The 17,461-nt window shown below is 42.7% G+C and overlaps 1 protein-coding gene and 1 long non-coding RNA gene across 2 annotated transcripts; one reads left to right on the top strand and one right to left on the bottom strand.

The window, feature by feature from the left end:
* The first annotated feature begins 142 nt into the window (after window positions 1-142).
* Window positions 143-11,714, top strand: EIF2S3 (eukaryotic translation initiation factor 2 subunit gamma). The gene is made up of 12 exons (XM_082220451.1): window positions 143-358; window positions 2,459-2,522; window positions 3,558-3,685; window positions 3,812-3,933; window positions 4,726-4,820; window positions 5,098-5,256; window positions 6,976-7,110; window positions 9,042-9,136; window positions 9,745-9,889; window positions 10,530-10,699; window positions 10,837-11,009; window positions 11,309-11,714. The coding sequence occupies exons 1-12, from the start codon at window positions 290-292 to the stop codon at window positions 11,370-11,372; spliced, it is 1,419 nt and encodes a 472-aa protein (XP_082076577.1). The 5' UTR covers window positions 143-289; the 3' UTR covers window positions 11,373-11,714.
* LOC309531121 lies at window positions 366-17,320 on the bottom strand. Its single transcript, XR_014219090.1, has 3 exons — window positions 16,918-17,320; window positions 1,885-2,362; window positions 366-1,561 (listed from the first exon to the last, which is right to left on the bottom strand). It is a non-coding gene; the product is annotated as an uncharacterized lncRNA (long non-coding RNA).
* Between the last annotated feature and the right edge of the window lie 141 nt (window positions 17,321-17,461).

Raw genomic sequence — 17,461 nt, 5'->3', positions numbered from 1 at the left:
TTGGGAACGCGGAGCCGCGACGCTCTATGGCAGCCACGCCTTTCCTCACAAGTGCCGGTTGCATCAGCCAGGCCCGGGGTCCTTCCAAGGCTGCCCTCTTCCATGCCTGAGCCAACCCCGAAGCCCCTTGAAGCCAGTCTCCAGGCTAGAAAGAGGCGGCGGGGCCAATTTGTTTCCCTTTGCGTTTGTCGGCGTCGCCTGGGCCGGGAAGCGACGGCAAGACAACCGCTGTGTTCCGTGGCGAGGGGTCAGGCAGGTTCATCGGGCTCCTAACTTCCTTTCAGGCAAGATGGCGGGGGACGAGGCGGGAGTGACTCTGGGGCAGCCGCACCTCTCCCGGCAGGACCTGAGTACCTTGGTGAGAAGCGGGTCTCGAAGGGCGGGGGGGGGGGGGCTCGCGGGGCGCAGCGTCCCACGAGGCGGCGGCGGGCTGGCCGTTGCCCGGGAGCCTGTGCGAAGCCCAGGGGCAGCGAGTGGGAAGGGAGCTGGTGGGCTTTGCCGACTCCCGTCGGGGCTCCTACTGCCGCCTCCGCTTCCGTCCAAGCGGGGACAAGCGCTCCTCGTGGTTGGGCTGGGAGAGGGAGCCGTTTGGAGAAGGCGGACGCCAAAAGCTTCGGCGGGAAGGGCGGTGGGATCTGGTGATCCTGCTCTGGGGGATCTGTTGCACGTCCGCACGCTTCATTCCTCCTCTGGAGGGACAGCTTCGCTTCGTCATTTGAGTGCCAGTCCCAAGCACAGTGCCTGGGTGTAGTTGAAATTCAGCGTTTAGAAGCCTGCCTGCCACAGCTAAATGAGAGTTTTCTGATGCATCCACAGTTTGGGGTGTCATGCAATTGCGTTCCCTCTCCTCCTCCTCCTCCTCTCACGTCTCTTGCCATAGCATAACTAAAAGCAGGGTAGATAGAAATCATCGGAGGGGTATGTTAATGGAGACTTGTCCCTTACTTATATGTGGGTTCATTTGGGTATGAAGTCATATTCCTACTATTTGCTGCCTACCTGCTTCTGTGGAGAGAAGCAAGATGGCAATAGTCAAAACGTGCAGAAAGCAGAGGATGTAGCTTTTGCTCAGTGGCATGCTTTAATATCTTTTGGTATCTTGTGTAATGCAACATGCCATAAGGTTGATTGCAAATGGGTTGGATCTTGACCTGGCAATGGATTGTGCTGCTTGACTAGACTGAGTTTGTCAGCGCAGTATCTCTCTTACCTTAAACTGAAGTTGGGAACTAGAGAGCTCAATAATTTACAGAAAAATCTAACCCCCACCAAGGGAGTTTTCGATGCAGTGGCTCGAAAGCCACTACTGTTCCATTCCAAAACCCCTTGTTTCTGGCTGCTTCACAGGCAGCAGCTGATGGGAACATTGCCAGTAGTATAGTTCCAGCTGGGTGTAGTGACAAGAGCCTTCCACATCAGAGTCCCCAGAGTGTCACCTTTACTTCATCCTAACCCTCTCCAGCAGCACAGGGGTTAGCATTACACTGTGTTAACAAGTAGCCTAGGGCAACTGACCCATTTCTCAGCCTGAGTTTTTAACCTATGAAATAGGGATAAATACCTTCACATGAGGACGCGGGTGGTGCTGTGGGTTAAACCACAGAGCCTAGGGCTTGCCAATCAGAAGGTCGGCGGTTCGAATCCCTGCGATGGGGTGAGCTCCCATTGCTCAGTCCCTTCTCCTGCCAACCTAGCAGTTCGAAAGCAGGAAGGTAAACGGTGTTTCTGTGTGCTGCTCTGGTTCACCAGAAGCAGCTTCGTCATGCTGGCCACGTGATCCGGAAGCTGTACGCCGGCTCCCTCGGCTAGTAAAGTGAGATGAGCACCGCAACCCCAGAGTCGTCCGCGACTGGACCTGATGGTCAGGGGTCCCTTTACCTTTACCTTCATGTGAAGACAGTAATAATAAAGCATGCAAAACACTTTGTGCTGTAGACAGGCTGGATAATTGATGAAAGAATGTATAACATGAACATTTGACAAATATTGCAAGTTAAATATGAATGATTTAGCATTGTACAACCAAACTTGTGTCACATTTTAAAATTTTGCCAACAGCATTTGTAAAAATCAGGTTTAAAAATCCAGTTGTTTTCTTTCCAGTTAATTACAGAAGGCATTCCAAATCCATTTATATCACAAGCCTGGCTGTTGATTAAAATGAGATGTTGGAACACTGTGTTCTGCAAAATTGTTTATTTCATTCATAATAGCTTAACATGCCCTTGGATCTTCATAGACAAGGAATAAATATAAACTCAATCAAATAATTTATCTAGTGCTGAACTATCTTTTTAATCTTCATTTTGAATGCCTTTATGTTCACTATTGCAAACACGTTACTGTTTCTTCCCTCTGTATTCTGAAAGTGAAAACTAATATAAACAATTGCAGGTTTTTTAGCAACTGTATTTGTTAACAAAGTCTTTCGAAGTAATAGAATACTTCTTTCCTGCAGGATGTAACTAAGTTGACACCTCTGTCACCAGAAGTCATCAGTAGGCAAGCTACAATTAATATAGGTAAGTTAAAACAAATTTAACTGGAAGAGGTTGAAATATATTAATTGCATAGCTTCTTGAGCCCGTGGGTCTTTGTGTGAACTGAGGTGCCCGTAAAAAATGCTAAGAGAGTTGAGGTCTTCCAGATTAAAATCTCGATCCAGCGCAGATTTAAGTGTACTTACCACCCATTGAGTTTAATAGGAGTTAAATGCATGTTACAAAATTGTTTCCTTATTTGGCCGCAAATCAAAATACTGACCATGCTTTGTCCCATCCTAATTACTAAATTGTCTACTCCTGGAACATATCTGCTCTGTGGCTTTATTTTATCCCATTTTTCTTTGTTTGCTAGTTTATCAGTCTTAATTTGAGAAACCTAAATAGCTTTCTTTTGCCTTAAAGTTCAGCATTAGGCAAACAGAATTCATTCTCTATATAATGCCACACTTTCAGCAGGTAGCCTTCATTTTGGTTCCCATCATACTTGTTCTATAGTGGTTCTTACTTTGAACTGAAGCTATCACGTTTCTTCATAGAAGATTTTCTGAAACCAAATTAGTTACAGTGGTATCTTGGGTTAAGAACTTAATTCGTTTTGGAGGTCCGTTCTTAACCTGAGGTACCACTTAACCTGAGGTACCGTTCTTAACCTGAGGTACCACTTTAGCTAATGGGGCCGCCGCACAATTTCTGTTCTCATCCTGAAGCAAAGTTCTTAACCCAAGGTACTATTTCTGGGTTAGCGGAGTCTGTAACCTGAAGCATCTGTAACCCAAGGTACCACTGTATTGTCTCTTCACTTAATATGAAGTTTGGTATACAGATAATGTAGCCTGGAGTTGGAAGAATGTGTCTTAGGGTTGTTTTAGACCTATGATCTATTATAAACAAATGAATTTACTGACCTCACAAATGGAGGAATCTATTGGTTTGGATACATAGGGATAACTAGAGAAACTAGCACTTCTAAGGTATATCAGAAAGTGTTGTACAGTATTTTTACTCTGTAGAGGATTTTTGTGAAATTGACAAACATTTGTTTTTAAAATCCAGGTACAATTGGCCATGTAGCTCATGGAAAGTCAACAGTAGTAAAAGCTATTTCTGGAGTTCATACTGTCAGATTCAAAAATGAACTGGAGAGAAATATCACTATCAAGCTGGGCTATGCCAATGCTAAGGTATGTCACTATCATATATCCAACAAATTGCCTGTTTTGGTTTGAAGCCATGCTCTTACTATTCTTCAGTGCAAAGTCAGCTGACCAATGGTAAATTAAACCTTCATTTTCACTTTTTCTCTGCAGATTTACAAACTTGATGATCCAAGTTGTTCTCGACCAGAATGTTACCGATCCTGTGGGAGCAGTACACCTGATGAATTCCCAACAGATATTTCTGGGACCAAAGGGAATTTTAAACTAGTCAGGTAACATGAAAAGCTCAACATAAACGATTTAGCATTGGCCCATAGTTTGTTGTGGTTTTTGCTGTGGGTATGTGCTTATATGGAATTCAAACTTAAAATACCTGATTTTTTATTTATTTACCTGTATTGATTAAGTCTGCAACCAGTATTGGTCTTGACAGCAGAAGAAGACTAATGAGCTGCCCTAAGAGCAGTGCTACATGTTCAACTGCTTATATGGCAAGAAACTCTGAAGTTTGTCTCTAGAATCTGTCAGGGATGATGGGAATTGTAGTCCCAAAACAGCTGGAGGGCCCAGTTTGGGCATGCCTGGCCTATGGCAAAGCAGCTCTTTGCTAGAAGAAAGAAGCTGTTGGCTGTTTGGGCTTTCTCTTATTACAGTTGTGTGATTCTTTGCCTTAGCATGTTTTTGGGGGGAGAGGAAGTAGGGCAAATTAGTTGCACAATTTATGGAAGGAGGAAGCCCTGCAAACCAGTAACTGCACCTCTCTATATCTCAGATGATTAAGGCTCCAAACTAAGCACATTTATTAGGGAGTAAGCACAATTAAACATAGTGTGACTTCGTTTTGAGTACATTTTAAGAACTAAGAGGAATATATCTGCTTTTAAATGTATACTGTGCAAAAGTTGTCACTTTTAATTCTTCAGTTGCTTCAAGAAGCAGATATTCTGCATCTTCTGCATATTTGTCGTTATTGCATATTCATAAACCTTCAATTATTTTAATTAGACTAATTATTATTTTGCTTCAGAATAATGTTGCTTATTTTGCTCTTCCTTGCACAATAGGCATGTCTCTTTCGTGGATTGTCCTGGCCATGATATCTTGATGGCTACTATGTTAAACGGAGCAGCTGTCATGGACGCAGCTCTGCTGTTAATAGGTAACTATTGGAGTGGAGAAATTTGACATGGTATTGATACAGTACTTCTGCTTTTTAATAGCTGTTCAGTATTTTCACTGTTGATGAATCCAGTTCTGTAATCATATTTAAGATGCATTGAATTCTGTATGTTTTCAGTGCTGGATGTTTAGATTGTTCCTGTCTAGGAACTGTGACCCACAGAAATAATAGGATGAGATATCATTGTGATCTATCATTAAGGAAAGTGACCATACTGTAAAACAATGCATAATTATTTGTTCCTTTGTCTTTCCAGCTGGCAATGAGTCATGTCCTCAGCCGCAGACCTCAGAACATTTAGCTGCTATAGAAATCATGAAACTGAAACACATTCTGATTCTACAAAATAAGATTGATTTGGTAAAAGAAAGCCAAGCCAAGGAGCAGTATGAACAAATTCTAGCTTTTGTACAAGGTAGGTTTCTAGAACAAAACCAGCCACTGCAAAGTAGTTTATTACAAGCAAACACTTACCATAAATTCTGAGTTCAGCAGTTAACCATGTTTTAAAACATCACTTTGTGTATTAATCTATATATTAGTAAAATTCTGCAAAAGGCTTTAGAAAATAAGCGTGAATAAACCTTGGCTCAGGCCTTGAGCAGATGGGATGCAAGGACTCCCCTCTTGAATGCTAAGTAATGGGTACAGTAAGGGGTCCATCTAGTATGTTTGTGCAGTACAAGAGAGGCTTAAGTGCAAAGTGCTTGAATTTTAGGGAGCTTTCTCTCTTGCATTTCTAAGCGGCTTTGGTGGCCATTGGCATTGTGCCAGTATACAGTCACTACACCAGGGATTCAGAATGGCAGTTTGATTTTGGCCCTACTGTCTGTACATCTGGAGCTGGTGCTGGTGAAAATGTCGAAATTAGTCCCTTTTGGCTTCTTCCGAGTGGAAGGCGCATTTTACAACCATAGGCTCTTGTGTCATTGGGGTTTTTTACCTGCCTCAGTCACACAGGTTCCCATGGTTCCTTTCCTAGTTTCAAATATTTCAAAATATTCTGTTGGGTGAAACCCTTGGATGTATTTATTATTCTGTCTTTGAAAAATTACTTCAAATAGTCTCGCCCAAAAAGAAAATTCAGTAATCTTGAACATATGAAATATGTGTCTTTAAAAAATCCTCAGATTATGGTAATCTGTGAGAATAATCCCAGATAAAAAGGTAAGGGGCCCCTGACAGGGCTGGCAAGCCGGGAGTGAATGCTGTTTCAAGCTGGACTGAATTAGAAGGGAGCTGAATTAAATTCGAAACGGAATAATGATTCTTAGTTGGTGGTGTTCTTTTGCAAAATCATCCCAACCCTCAATTCTCACCATGTGCACTCAAAAATAAGCGACATTGATTTTAAGCAGGATTTGTAAATAAATAGAAGTACCCTTTCTTTCTGTACCCACATCCAGAAATGATTTCCAAAACAATTGTATTTTCAGATTCAAATGCCAAACCTTGACTAAAGCACAATAGATTTGATAATATTGTTGCACCTAATGGGTAGGATTATGAATACCCCTTTTCTTTTCTTTTTCTATACTAAAGTCTCACATTTTAAAATTTAATCCTCACTTTCTAGATAGTCTTAACAATCTGCTTTCCATCTCTCCTAGTGGAATTAATATATTTTTTTGAGTAATAGACCTCATGTTGCAAATTGCTTTTAAAAGTCTGTTTCATTTAAAAAGTAATTTGCCACATGGTGTGAGAAGCTCTTGTTCAAAAAAGGAAGGAAAGACCAAAGTTTCTTTGGCCACTAGTTTGTTTGGATCTTGGACATTCATTCTGAAACATCTGGTTTCCAAGGGTTCAAACTATTGCAGATTGTGATGATTTTACTATGAGCCAGGGTTTATTTTTTAATTTTTTTAAAATTTAGATTGACTATTCTGCTTCTACAAACTCAGAACTGCGTGGACTGTTTGCTGATGAATATCACTACTGAATATATAGCTAAGTCATATGCATATTGAAGAGCAAGCTTTAGTTTTTGGTGCAAGTGTATTCGCCCAACAGTTCTGTGTTGTTTTGTAGACTGTAAAGAAAATAGGCAGAAAGCTTACTTGTGATATAGCTAACTTTTGAACAAGTCACATAATAACTGGTGCTTTTAATACATTATTATCTGTGAAAATAGGTACTGTTGCAGAAGGAGCTCCAATTATTCCAATCTCGGCACAGCTGAAATACAACATTGAAGTTGTTTGCGAGTACATAGTAAAGAAAATACCAGTGCCATTAAGAGACTTCACATCAGAACCAAGGCTTATTGGTATGTCTGCTTCAGACCTGTCCACTTATATGTAGACTTTCACCCCCTTGCTCACAACATTGGATAAACAATATTTAGAATTAAATAGAATGCCATTGTAACAATATTTAGAATGCCATTGTAAAGCATATGTATGGCAAGTACTCAGACTTAAAAACTGAAGAATAAATAATACGTAAAAAAACCCAAAAGTAACCATGCTAGTTCATGATGGATTTTTAAAAAAACCTTCCAAAACCCACAGGCTTTTTGGGGGCCTATCAAATGTCACAAAAGAGGTGTGCTTTTTTTAATTCCCTGGAACTCTTCATCAGGCAAGATGTTACACACAGCAGGGATGGAGGGGGATGAAGGAGGAGCATAGGCGGAATTTTGCAGCCATAAAGTCAGTTTGTAGGCTCCATTCCAAGATGGAGGTTACAAGCTGAATAAAACTGGCAGATGCTGTGAATAACATAGATTCTGAGCTGCTCTCTCTTGTTCATGCAGAGCCTGCATAAACTAGGAGTGTCAAATGGCCAAAAGATCTGACCTGTATCTGTATCTTTGGAAAGCAACCTAGTCTGTTTTGGAGTTGCTTTGTCTCTCTGTTTTGGCTTGTTATTCAGGACTAAATTGGATTTGTTAAATATGAAGCTTTGTTTCTCATCCATGGACTTTAAGTTTTTCTTTTTGCATAAGTAAGTGAAAATTTTCATGTATAGAAACCCCTTCAGAGTGGACTAAGCCTGCCAGATTGTATTCAGAAGCATTTGCGGGGAGTTTTGTGCAGGGTGCTTTTTAAAGTTCATTTAAAAACAAACAAACAGGAAAAGTATTAACTTTTACATTTTCCGCCAAAATTGTATGCAATTTGCAGGCATCTTTGCCCTGTGAGAGGTGATGAAGCCTGCCACATTTCAGAATGATAGCTGTGTAGGGTGGACACAACAGGAATCTTAAGGGGGCTGTGGCTGGTGATGGAAAAAAAGTATGGCTCTCCAGGAAATACCGGGGTGGGGTAAATGTCACACCCAGCAAGTACTGTTATGTCGAGTGGTGGGAGACTGCTGCCCTTCTTGGATTTGTGGAAATACAGTGGAGATCTCTCTATTGACTTGCATTGAGGAAGGCAGAGATACATGTGACAAATCCCTTCCCCAGATCACTATGATTGGAGTGCCCTAGGAGAATAATTCACTGTGATTCAAATCTAGACACATCTCCTTGCTCTGTACCTTATCCCTTCTGGAGTTCTGAGCATGTCCCTACTTAGTTTGGTTTCATTTCTCAGGGGAAGAAAAACAGGCATGCTTGGAAGCTTAAAGTAACCTTTTATCTGACTTGAGATGCCTTTCTCACAGCTTACTCCGACCTGTAATCTGGGGAACCGGGTTCGCGTCTCCGCTCCTCCACATGCAGCTGCTGGGTGATCTTGGGCTAGTCACACTTCTCTGAAGTCTCTCAGCCCCACTCACCTCACAGAGTGTTTGTTGTGGGGGAGGAAGGGAAAGGTGAATGTTAGCCGCTTTGAGACTCCTTCGGGTAGTGATAAAGCGGGATATCAAATCCAAACTCTTCTTCAGTTTTATCTGTCTAGTCTTTCAAATGATACAACTTCAACTAATCAGTTTAAAGATTGTAAGTTCTAGGTTTAATTGATAGCAGGGTTTTTTTGCTTTGCTTGAAGCACTCCATTTGATTTCCATTATACTTTCTTCTGAACAGTACATTGTAACAATAGGTAGGCATTAAAGGGCCCTTGAGATAATTTATTGTGTGTTAAGTCTGTCCGCTGACTTGTAAAAATTGCACCTTAAGTTTTGTGTGCTTGCCACAGTCACATGGGAACAGCATTACGTATATACTTTGGTCAGCAAGAAAAAATTGTTGGGAGTAAAAGATTGACGCAGGCATTTACTGAATGTATCTGATTAGATGTGTCTCTTCAGTTATTAGATCCTTTGATGTCAACAAGCCTGGATGTGAAGTTGATGACCTGAAAGGAGGTGTAGCAGGCGGTAGTATTCTAAAAGGTGTATTAAAGGTAATGCCATTCTTATTTCACTGCTGCTTCCCCAGTTGCTGCATGGCAAACCACAGAACCTGCATTTATGCTGAGGAAGAAATAAACAGTTTAAAATAGTACCCTGATAGCACTTATAACCAGGATCCAAAAAGGGTTTTTTATATGAGCCCCAAGACTTAGATGTGACATGTAATTTTAAAATAAATAAATCCTTGGAACAAGAGGTTTTAATATTAAATCACAAACTATTCATGGTGCTCCATTTTGTTTCAGATGGAGTTTGTCATGAGCCATAGAAGGGCTTGATGAAAAGACCAAAATCTTTCTTGGGGTACTGAAACTAGTTTCTTTCAACCAAGCCTCGTGTCTTCACATCCCTATTTTGAAAACCCTAATTCTCTTCTTGATTTTGCCCATACAAACATTTCTCTCTCAAAAAACAAAATTGTTATATAGAAGCAAGGTTAATTTTATGATACTACAGATATAAAGTTTGTAACTTGATACAACTATGAGTAACCCTTCAGGTTTTTTTAATTATTATTTCTAAACTAGGTAACTAGCATCTTACTGGCATAGAGCACCTATATTTTCTTTTAATATTCTGTCTTTTATTCTGTTTATAGGTAGGCCAGGAGCTTGAGGTAAGACCTGGCATTGTATCGAAGGACAGTGAAGGAAAACTTATGTGCAAGCCCATCTTTTCCAAAATTGTATCACTCTTTGCGGAACACAATGATCTGCAGTATGCTGTGCCTGGAGGGCTTATTGGTAAGTTATATTTGATATTTATGCCACACCTATTTAAGAGCCGTAGGAAGCGTAACATAAATTAAGAGCGCATCTATAAACGAACATAACTGTTCAAACATCTTAATTAAGAGAGATTTCTTTACAGGATTATTCCAAGAACTTCTCTAACACGTATTGTGTAGGAATGTGCTGGGTGGTAGTAGCTATGTACATTCATAGCACATATATTTAGTTGCATAGCCAATATTTGAATACTGCAGTTAACTTGTAGAATATGCATGTAGAAGTGTACTTTGTTTTTTGCCCGTTCACTAATAGCTGTGCCTCTTGCCTGAGAGGGGAGAAAACTATCACTATAGCACTTTAGTTGTTCTGCCATTTAAGTGATTTGAAGAGGCTGATTTCTCTTCAGTGTTGGTGTTTCACTGTCAGCAGTGCATGTAGCACTCTCACTTTCTCTCTGGAGAGTGTGTGCTTGAAGAGACAACTTGGGAGTCCCTCATCTGAAATTTAGATGTTATGACACATTTGATATTGGATAAAATATCCAATTCTGAAGAGGAATTTAATTATACATGTGGTTTAGCCAGCATGGCAAATTTTGAGAAAATCTATTGGTCACATAGCTTTTGATGTAACTTAAGTGTTTTGTTGTTAGGCGTTGGCACCAAGATTGATCCAACTCTCTGTCGAGCTGATCGAATGGTTGGGCAAGTTCTTGGTGCAGTTGGAGCTCTCCCTGAAATATTCACAGAACTTGAAATTTCCTACTTCTTGCTGAGGCGACTGTTAGGTGTCCGCACTGAAGGAGACAAGAAAGCAGCAAAGGTTGGTTATTAGGCACTTTCCGTGTAAAAATACTGGGAAGAATTGAAATTCTTCATCTTTCAGTATTTGAAAAGGGTGCTTATATACCTTAAATGATAAGAGAGTTGTATCTGATTTTCCTTTACCGCTTATTTCAGGTGCAAAAACTATCCAAAAATGAAGTTCTAATGGTAAACATAGGATCACTGTCCACTGGAGGACGAGTCAGTGCAGTGAAAGCTGATCTGGGCAAAATAGTCCTAACAAATCCTGTGTGCACCGAAGTAGGAGAAAAAATTGCCCTTAGTCGAAGAGTTGAAAAGCATTGGCGGTAAGTTGGTTTGGGGAAAAAAATGTCAAAATTATATTCCTAGATGAGCGGGTTATTGCCCATTAGTAGTTCTAATATATGAGAACTATATGAGTGAAAAGATTGCAAAATGTAAGCCAGGATTGAGCCTCTCCAATACCAGCAGCATGCATATTGACAAAAGTGTGCTTTGTTCATATACTACAAGCCATCATACCGTTTTATGACACACTTTGTCCAGAATAACTTTTTTAAAATATATACTTACAGCTTTTTAAATGCAGCTTCCAGTAATTGTCAACTTTTTCTCTGTTTTGCAGTTTAATTGGCTGGGGACAGATTAGAAGAGGAGTGACAATCAAGCCCACAATAGATGACGACTGAAAAGCTGAAATGCATTGCTTCACTTTGTAAAAGCTGAAGTGTTTCCATACACCTGAGAGTGCATTTTCAGAGTGGAAGCTGTTGTACAATGTCCACATTATACTGAAAATCAAGCCTCTTAACTGAAATTCTAGTTGGTATCTGCAATAAATGTGTAAAAGAAATTGGCAAAGACGGATTTAATTATCCTCACTTACAGCAAAACTAAACTTGACTCATGTTTAATTTATGTCAGTTTGTCTGAGACTCTCTTTGGGGCTGGCTTACCTAACTTTAAACAATGTAACACAATACCCCACAATCTGTTTTGAAATAAAAAATATTGCTTATTTTTTCATTTAATTCTTACAAGTCTTTGAGTAGCAAAAAGCTGAAAAGATTGTTGAACCAGTGGAAAAAATAATAATAAACACACTCCTTGGAAGATCAGTCCCCTTTCTTGCCCTATTGTTTAGCTTTCAGGCTTCTAGCAAATATTTTCTTTCTGCAAGTCACTGTATTTTTTCTATTTATAGTTGAGTTCACTAAGAATCACTGATTTTACTTACTTTGGAGATGTTTCTAAAACCACAAGGACATAAAATATTGTTCACATGGAATGCAAGAATGTTCTCACATTTTAAATGTTTGCTTGTAATAATGGTCAAAGCAGATTCTCTAAAAAAAAAGAAGAAACTTAATTGCAGTCCTGAGTTTCTTAGATAAGTGACTGTATATGTGATCCATATGCCCTTGGAACAATACAGTGGTACCTCTAGTTGCAGACTTAATGTTTCGGGGTGCCGTTAGCACCCCAAAAAGTCCACAACTAGCGCACCTCTTCCGGGTTTGCCACGTTCGTAAGCTGAAAGTCCGTAACAAGCAGAATGCAACACGAGGTATGACTGCGTTAAAATACGTGGTATTTAGAAATCCATGTTTAGAATTGTCATGTGAATAGGTTTCCATCTACAATGGATCATCTGAGTTGGAAGAGCCTGTGAATATCAGGGTTCAGTTAGGAAATGGTGTTGTGGATAGAATTTGAACCCACTTATTGGCACAAAATTCATATAGCTCAACAGTTTGATCCTAAATTGTAGCAGGGAAAACCCTTAAGAATAAATTAACTATGCCATTGCATGTTGATTTTATTCCTTTTGTCTGAAGTGTTCCAAAGTGGATAGGACAAAGAATGGAAAGCTATTCTAATGCTATTTGGAGGCACAAAATCATTTAGGATTGTAGATGTTTGCTGTTGCTTTCCATTGTCCACATCCACAATCTTAAGGATTTTGTGCCTCCAAACTCTCCTGTGCACAGGAATTTGAAATGACTTTCCCTGATCCTTATTCTAAACTACATGTGCTAGTCTCTTCCCACAGGAGGAAAATCTATGAAGAACTCAAACTGCATTCTCGTGTGGAAGACACTCTTAAGCGCTTGATTCTTGTATTCTCCAGAAGATCCAACACTGCAACAGCAAATAGTATTTTATACCCTATAGCAGGCATCCCCAAACTCGGCCCTCCATGTTTTTGGGACTATAATTCCCATCATCCCTAGCTAACAGGACCAGAGGTCAGGGATAATGGGAGTTGTAGTCCCAAAACATCTGGAGGGCCGAGTTGGGGGATGCCTGCCCTATAGCCTATAGATCCAGCATGAAATGAAATTTAAGCTCTCAACCTTGCTTCCTGGGCAAAGCCCACTCCATGCTTCTCTGATAGTGGTAAGGACGCTCCCCTTCCAACTTTTAAACTATGTATTGCAACTGGCAGTCCACAGCGCAAAGCCCATGTCCCCAGGATAAGACAGTTCCATCTAGCTCCTGGCAATCCTACCAAATTTTAAACCAATTATAGTAACGTACCTTGACTCAGGCAACATAGATTTAAAGGTTAGGGTTAGGGTAACAAACCAGGAACCAGGGCAACTGTTTTAAGACTGGCAAAAAGTTGCGCGATTGAGAGTTTGACTACTACTAAAAGGAATTGTTTCTGCAGCTAAATATGTTTATGGTCCTGAGAGCAGAGTCTGGAGCATAAAGTGCCTTGGAAAATCAAGGTCTTGGCCATTCCTGCTCTTAACAAAACCAGAGAGAACAAAAAAGTGCATGAACAACTTTTTTATATTATGCACACTATTAGCTAAGCTGGTTACTGTGGAATGTAACATAGGTTGATGTACCACATTGGACTAAAAGCTCTGAAACCTCCCCATTTTGTTGCTCTCCAGCTCAGGAATCTCATCAATAGCACTGATACACTTTATCTCCACCAGTCCACCTAATCTTTAAAGATTGAGAGGTAGTTTCATTAATTATGTGGTATTTGAAATGGTATTTTAGACCAGGCCCATGCAGAGCTTGTCTGAAGCCCAACGCAAGATTCCCTTGGTTGACTGGGAGGCCTGTCGGGATTTGGGCCTCATCATGGGACTGAAACTGCCTTGGTTACACTGGTTGATGATCTCTGCCGGCCTAGGGACAAAGGTGAAAGCTGTTTCCTAGTTCTGCTGGATCTCTCAGCAGTGTTTGACACCCATCGACCATAACATCCTTCTGGACCGTCTAGAGGGGCTGGGAGCTGGGGGCACTGTTATACAGTGGTTCTGCTCCTTCCTCCTGGGCCGTGTTCAGAAAGTGGTGGGGGGGGATGAGTGTTCAGACCCCTGGGCTCTCACTTGTGGGGTGCCTCAGGGTTCTGTCCTCTCCCCCATGCTTTTCAACATCTACATGCATGCCGCTGGGAGAGATCATGAGGAGGTTTGGGCTGGGTGTTAATCAGTATCCGGATGATACCCAGCTCTACCTCTCTTTCAAATCAGAACCAGTGGAGGCAGTCAAGGTCCTGTGTGAGTGTCTGGAGGCGGTTGGAGGATGGATGGTGGCTAACAGATTGAGGTTGAATCCTGACAAGACAGAAGTACGGTTTTGGGGGGACAGGAGGCGGGGAGGTGTGGAGGACTCCCTGGTCCTGAATGGGGTAACTGTGCCCCTGAAGGACCAAGTGCACAGCCTGGGAGTCATTCTGGACTCACAGCTGTTCATGGAGGCGCAGGTCAATTCTGTGTCCAGGGCAGCTGTCTACCAGCTCCATTTGGTATGAGGCTGAGACCCTATCTGCCCACAGACTGTCTCGCCAGAGTGGTGCATGCTCTAGATCTCTCCCCTGGATTACTGCAATGTGCTCTATGTAGGGCTACCTTTGAAAGTGACCCGGAAACTACAACTAATCCAGAATGCAGCAGTTAGACTGGTGATCAGGAGCGGCCACTGAGACCACATAACACCGGTCTTGAAAGACCTACACTGGCTCCCAGTACATTTCTGAGCACAATTCAAAGTGTTGGTGCTGACTTTTAAAGCCCTAAACGGCCTCGGTCCAGTATACCTGAAGGAGCGTCTCCACCTCCATCGTTCTGCCCAGATACTGAGGTCCAGTGCCGAGGGCCTTCTGGCGGTTCCCTTGCTGCGAGAAGCCAAGTTACAGGGAACCAGGCAGAGGGCCTTCTTTGTAGTGGCACCCGCCCTGTGGAACGCCCTCCCACCAGATGTCAAAGAGAAAAACAACTACCAGACTTTTAGAAGACATCTGAAGGCAGCCCTGTTTAGGGAAGCTTTTAATGTTTAATATACTATTGTATTTTAATATTCTGTTGGAAGCCACCCAGAGTGGCTGGGGAAACCCAGCCAGATGGGCGGGGTATAAATTATTATTATTATTATTATTATTATTATTATTATTATGCATTCTTGGCATAACAGCACTAGTCTGGCAGGCCCCCAGTACCACACCACACCCTGCTGGCTTAGCCCTCCAAGGCCCAGGGCAAAAGTACTTGTCATTAAGTACAGTGAAAAATCCAATTTACAAAATAGTATATTCAAACGGGCAATCCTGACAGGGCAGAAATGCTGGCGTATCTCCTGAAGCTGCATCCTAAAGGTTTTGGGTGGGGATAGATGGGATAGTGTGTAAACCTTCACCTTCTATCCTACCATTTACTCCTGTGGAGTGAAATTTGTTACATCCGTGTTTTTGGTGGTGTGCAATAGGCAAAATTCCATGGGTGGGACCAGGAGATGGAGGTTTCAGGGTGCAGTGTGTCTGTTCCTCCCTTATTCTGCCCTTGACATGCCCCGTTTTTACTTTTACACTAGCATAATTTCTGCATCTTAACTTACACCAGCAGCAGAGCTCTCTCAGCTGGCAGGTGGGAAAATGCTCTAGTTGGGAGGTTACTACGTGACCTAACTGGGGGCTATGATTGCACTTTAGTACAGAAAAGCCCATAACAGTTGTGGAATACAGTACATTGCTAGTTAAGACTGAGGAATGGTACGCTAAGTCTTCTCTGTGGAAATTAAGGTGTCCGATGGAAATGAGTGCAGACTGAATATCTGCAGAAATCTCCTTTGGCGATCACTCGTAGCTGGGTAAGATTGTCTTCCATAAACACGGTTTTAACAATGAGTCCATAAGTGACTGTGGAGGCCTATTCTGGATCTAAACGTCTTTCCACAGTGGGGACATTGGTTTCTGGGCATGAGTTGATCAGTGTGGATTTGCCAAGAGTGCCTTCCTCTTAGCACTTTTCTCCCTTGCGTACTATAGTATCAGCAGCACCAGCTTCACTAATACCACCAAATCCCATAAAAAGGGCAGAATAAGTATTTTTAAATTGTCTACAAGTAAAGGATATGGACAAACTCTGCTGTTAGACATCAGTATTTCTCAAAACAAAGTATTGTATATACAGCACTGCACAGAGGTCCACCCACACAGTGGAACCACCTCTCCTTATACCCCCAAAATCTGTCACTGTGTCTAACCATGTGGTATACTATGGCTGGGGAGCTGGCCCTTATTGTGACAGACCAGCAACCCTCCATATAATTACATCATTTCTTGTGTCTGAAAAGATCACTGGAAAGCTTGTGTAACATATCTTCTTTTAAATATTAAATAATTATAACACTTATAAAATATAGAGGTGCTTCACAACTTAAAACTGCAAGTGGGAAAATTAAAATGTATAACCTAATTTTTCCAACTGATACAACAGAACGCAAGCTATGGCGATACCTGAAATGCCCAATTATCACATGAATTATACTGGCTGTGGCTGGCTAAACTCGTATTTATTTGAATTTTTAAAAACAACATTTTTAAAGAAAAACGGCACCACGGTTTTTTGTTTTTTTAAGATTATGACTTTCAACAAACCGATTCTTGAGAAGTTTCCTGCATTTCCCTGTTCAATCTTTCATCCCAAAAAACATGTATTGTTCTCGAGGGGGGGGGGAGAAACGGGGCCTGAATAAGTAAAGATTTTAATCCAAAAATGTCGGCATGCAATAAACGCTTCCTTTTTAACAAGGCGGTGAGCAGAATAAACTTCGGCGATCGAGGGGGGTAAAAGAGAAACCCGGGAGGCGGGGGTGCCCCCGGCAGTGCCTGCGGGGAAGCCACCCCGAAAAGTTGGGGATTTTCCAGGCCTAAACCACCCTCCGCTCCCCGGCGCCGAGTTGAGCAAGTCTGAGCCCGGAGCGGAATTTTACCGCCGAGCTGGAACGGAGGAGGCGGCGGCGGCGGCAGGAGCGGCAGCTGCAGCGGGAGGGGCTGGCAGAGACCCGCCGCCCTTGCACTTCATCTTCCCGTCCCTGGCCCGGTTCCTTCTCCTCCGCCCGCCCGCTCGGCCCGGCCCGGCTCCTGGCCTGAAGAGCAGGCGGCTCAGGCGGCAGCAGCGCCGGCTTCTCCCTTCCGCATTTCCCTGGGTCTCTCTCGGGCAGTGACGTGACGTGCTGACGGCGGCCCGGCCCGGGGAGCTTGGCCGCTTCCACTCAGCTCCGAGCTCGGCCCCTCCCTCCCCTCCGCTCCCGCCCGCCCCGCCGCTGCGGCTCTACCACCGAGATCGGCCCAGCTACGCGCAGAAAGGCCGCGCAGAGGCCGCCGCCGCCGCCCCGCCCGGTAAGCAGCACGGGACAGGCCCCAGCTAGGCCCTTACCCCGCGCGGGACCAGGCCTCGGCGCCCGCCGACGTACAGGCCCCGAGAAGGCCGCAGCTAGGCCGCGGGCCCGGGCTGCGTCCTGCAGGAGTGGGCCG

The sequence above is a fragment of the Podarcis vaucheri genome (assembly GCF_965113315.1).
Source record: "Podarcis vaucheri genome assembly, chromosome: 4".
Lineage (NCBI taxonomy): Eukaryota > Metazoa > Chordata > Lepidosauria > Squamata > Lacertidae > Podarcis > Podarcis vaucheri.
This window is presented reverse-complemented; position numbering and strand designations above follow the sequence as displayed.

What these genes read in the sequence shown, in the direction of transcription:
- EIF2S3 (XM_082220451.1), top strand. Translation starts at nt 290, where the DNA reads ATGGCGGGGGACGAGGCGGGAGTGACTCTGGGGCAGCCGCACCTCTCC. An exon ending in GCAAGCTACAATTAATATAG is followed by an intron (nt 2,523 to 3,557) that starts GTAAGTTAAAAC and finishes TTTAAAATCCAG; the next exon opens with GTACAATTGGCCATGTAGCT. An exon ending in GGGAATTTTAAACTAGTCAG is followed by an intron (nt 3,934 to 4,725) that starts GTAACATGAAAA and finishes CTTGCACAATAG; the next exon opens with GCATGTCTCTTTCGTGGATT.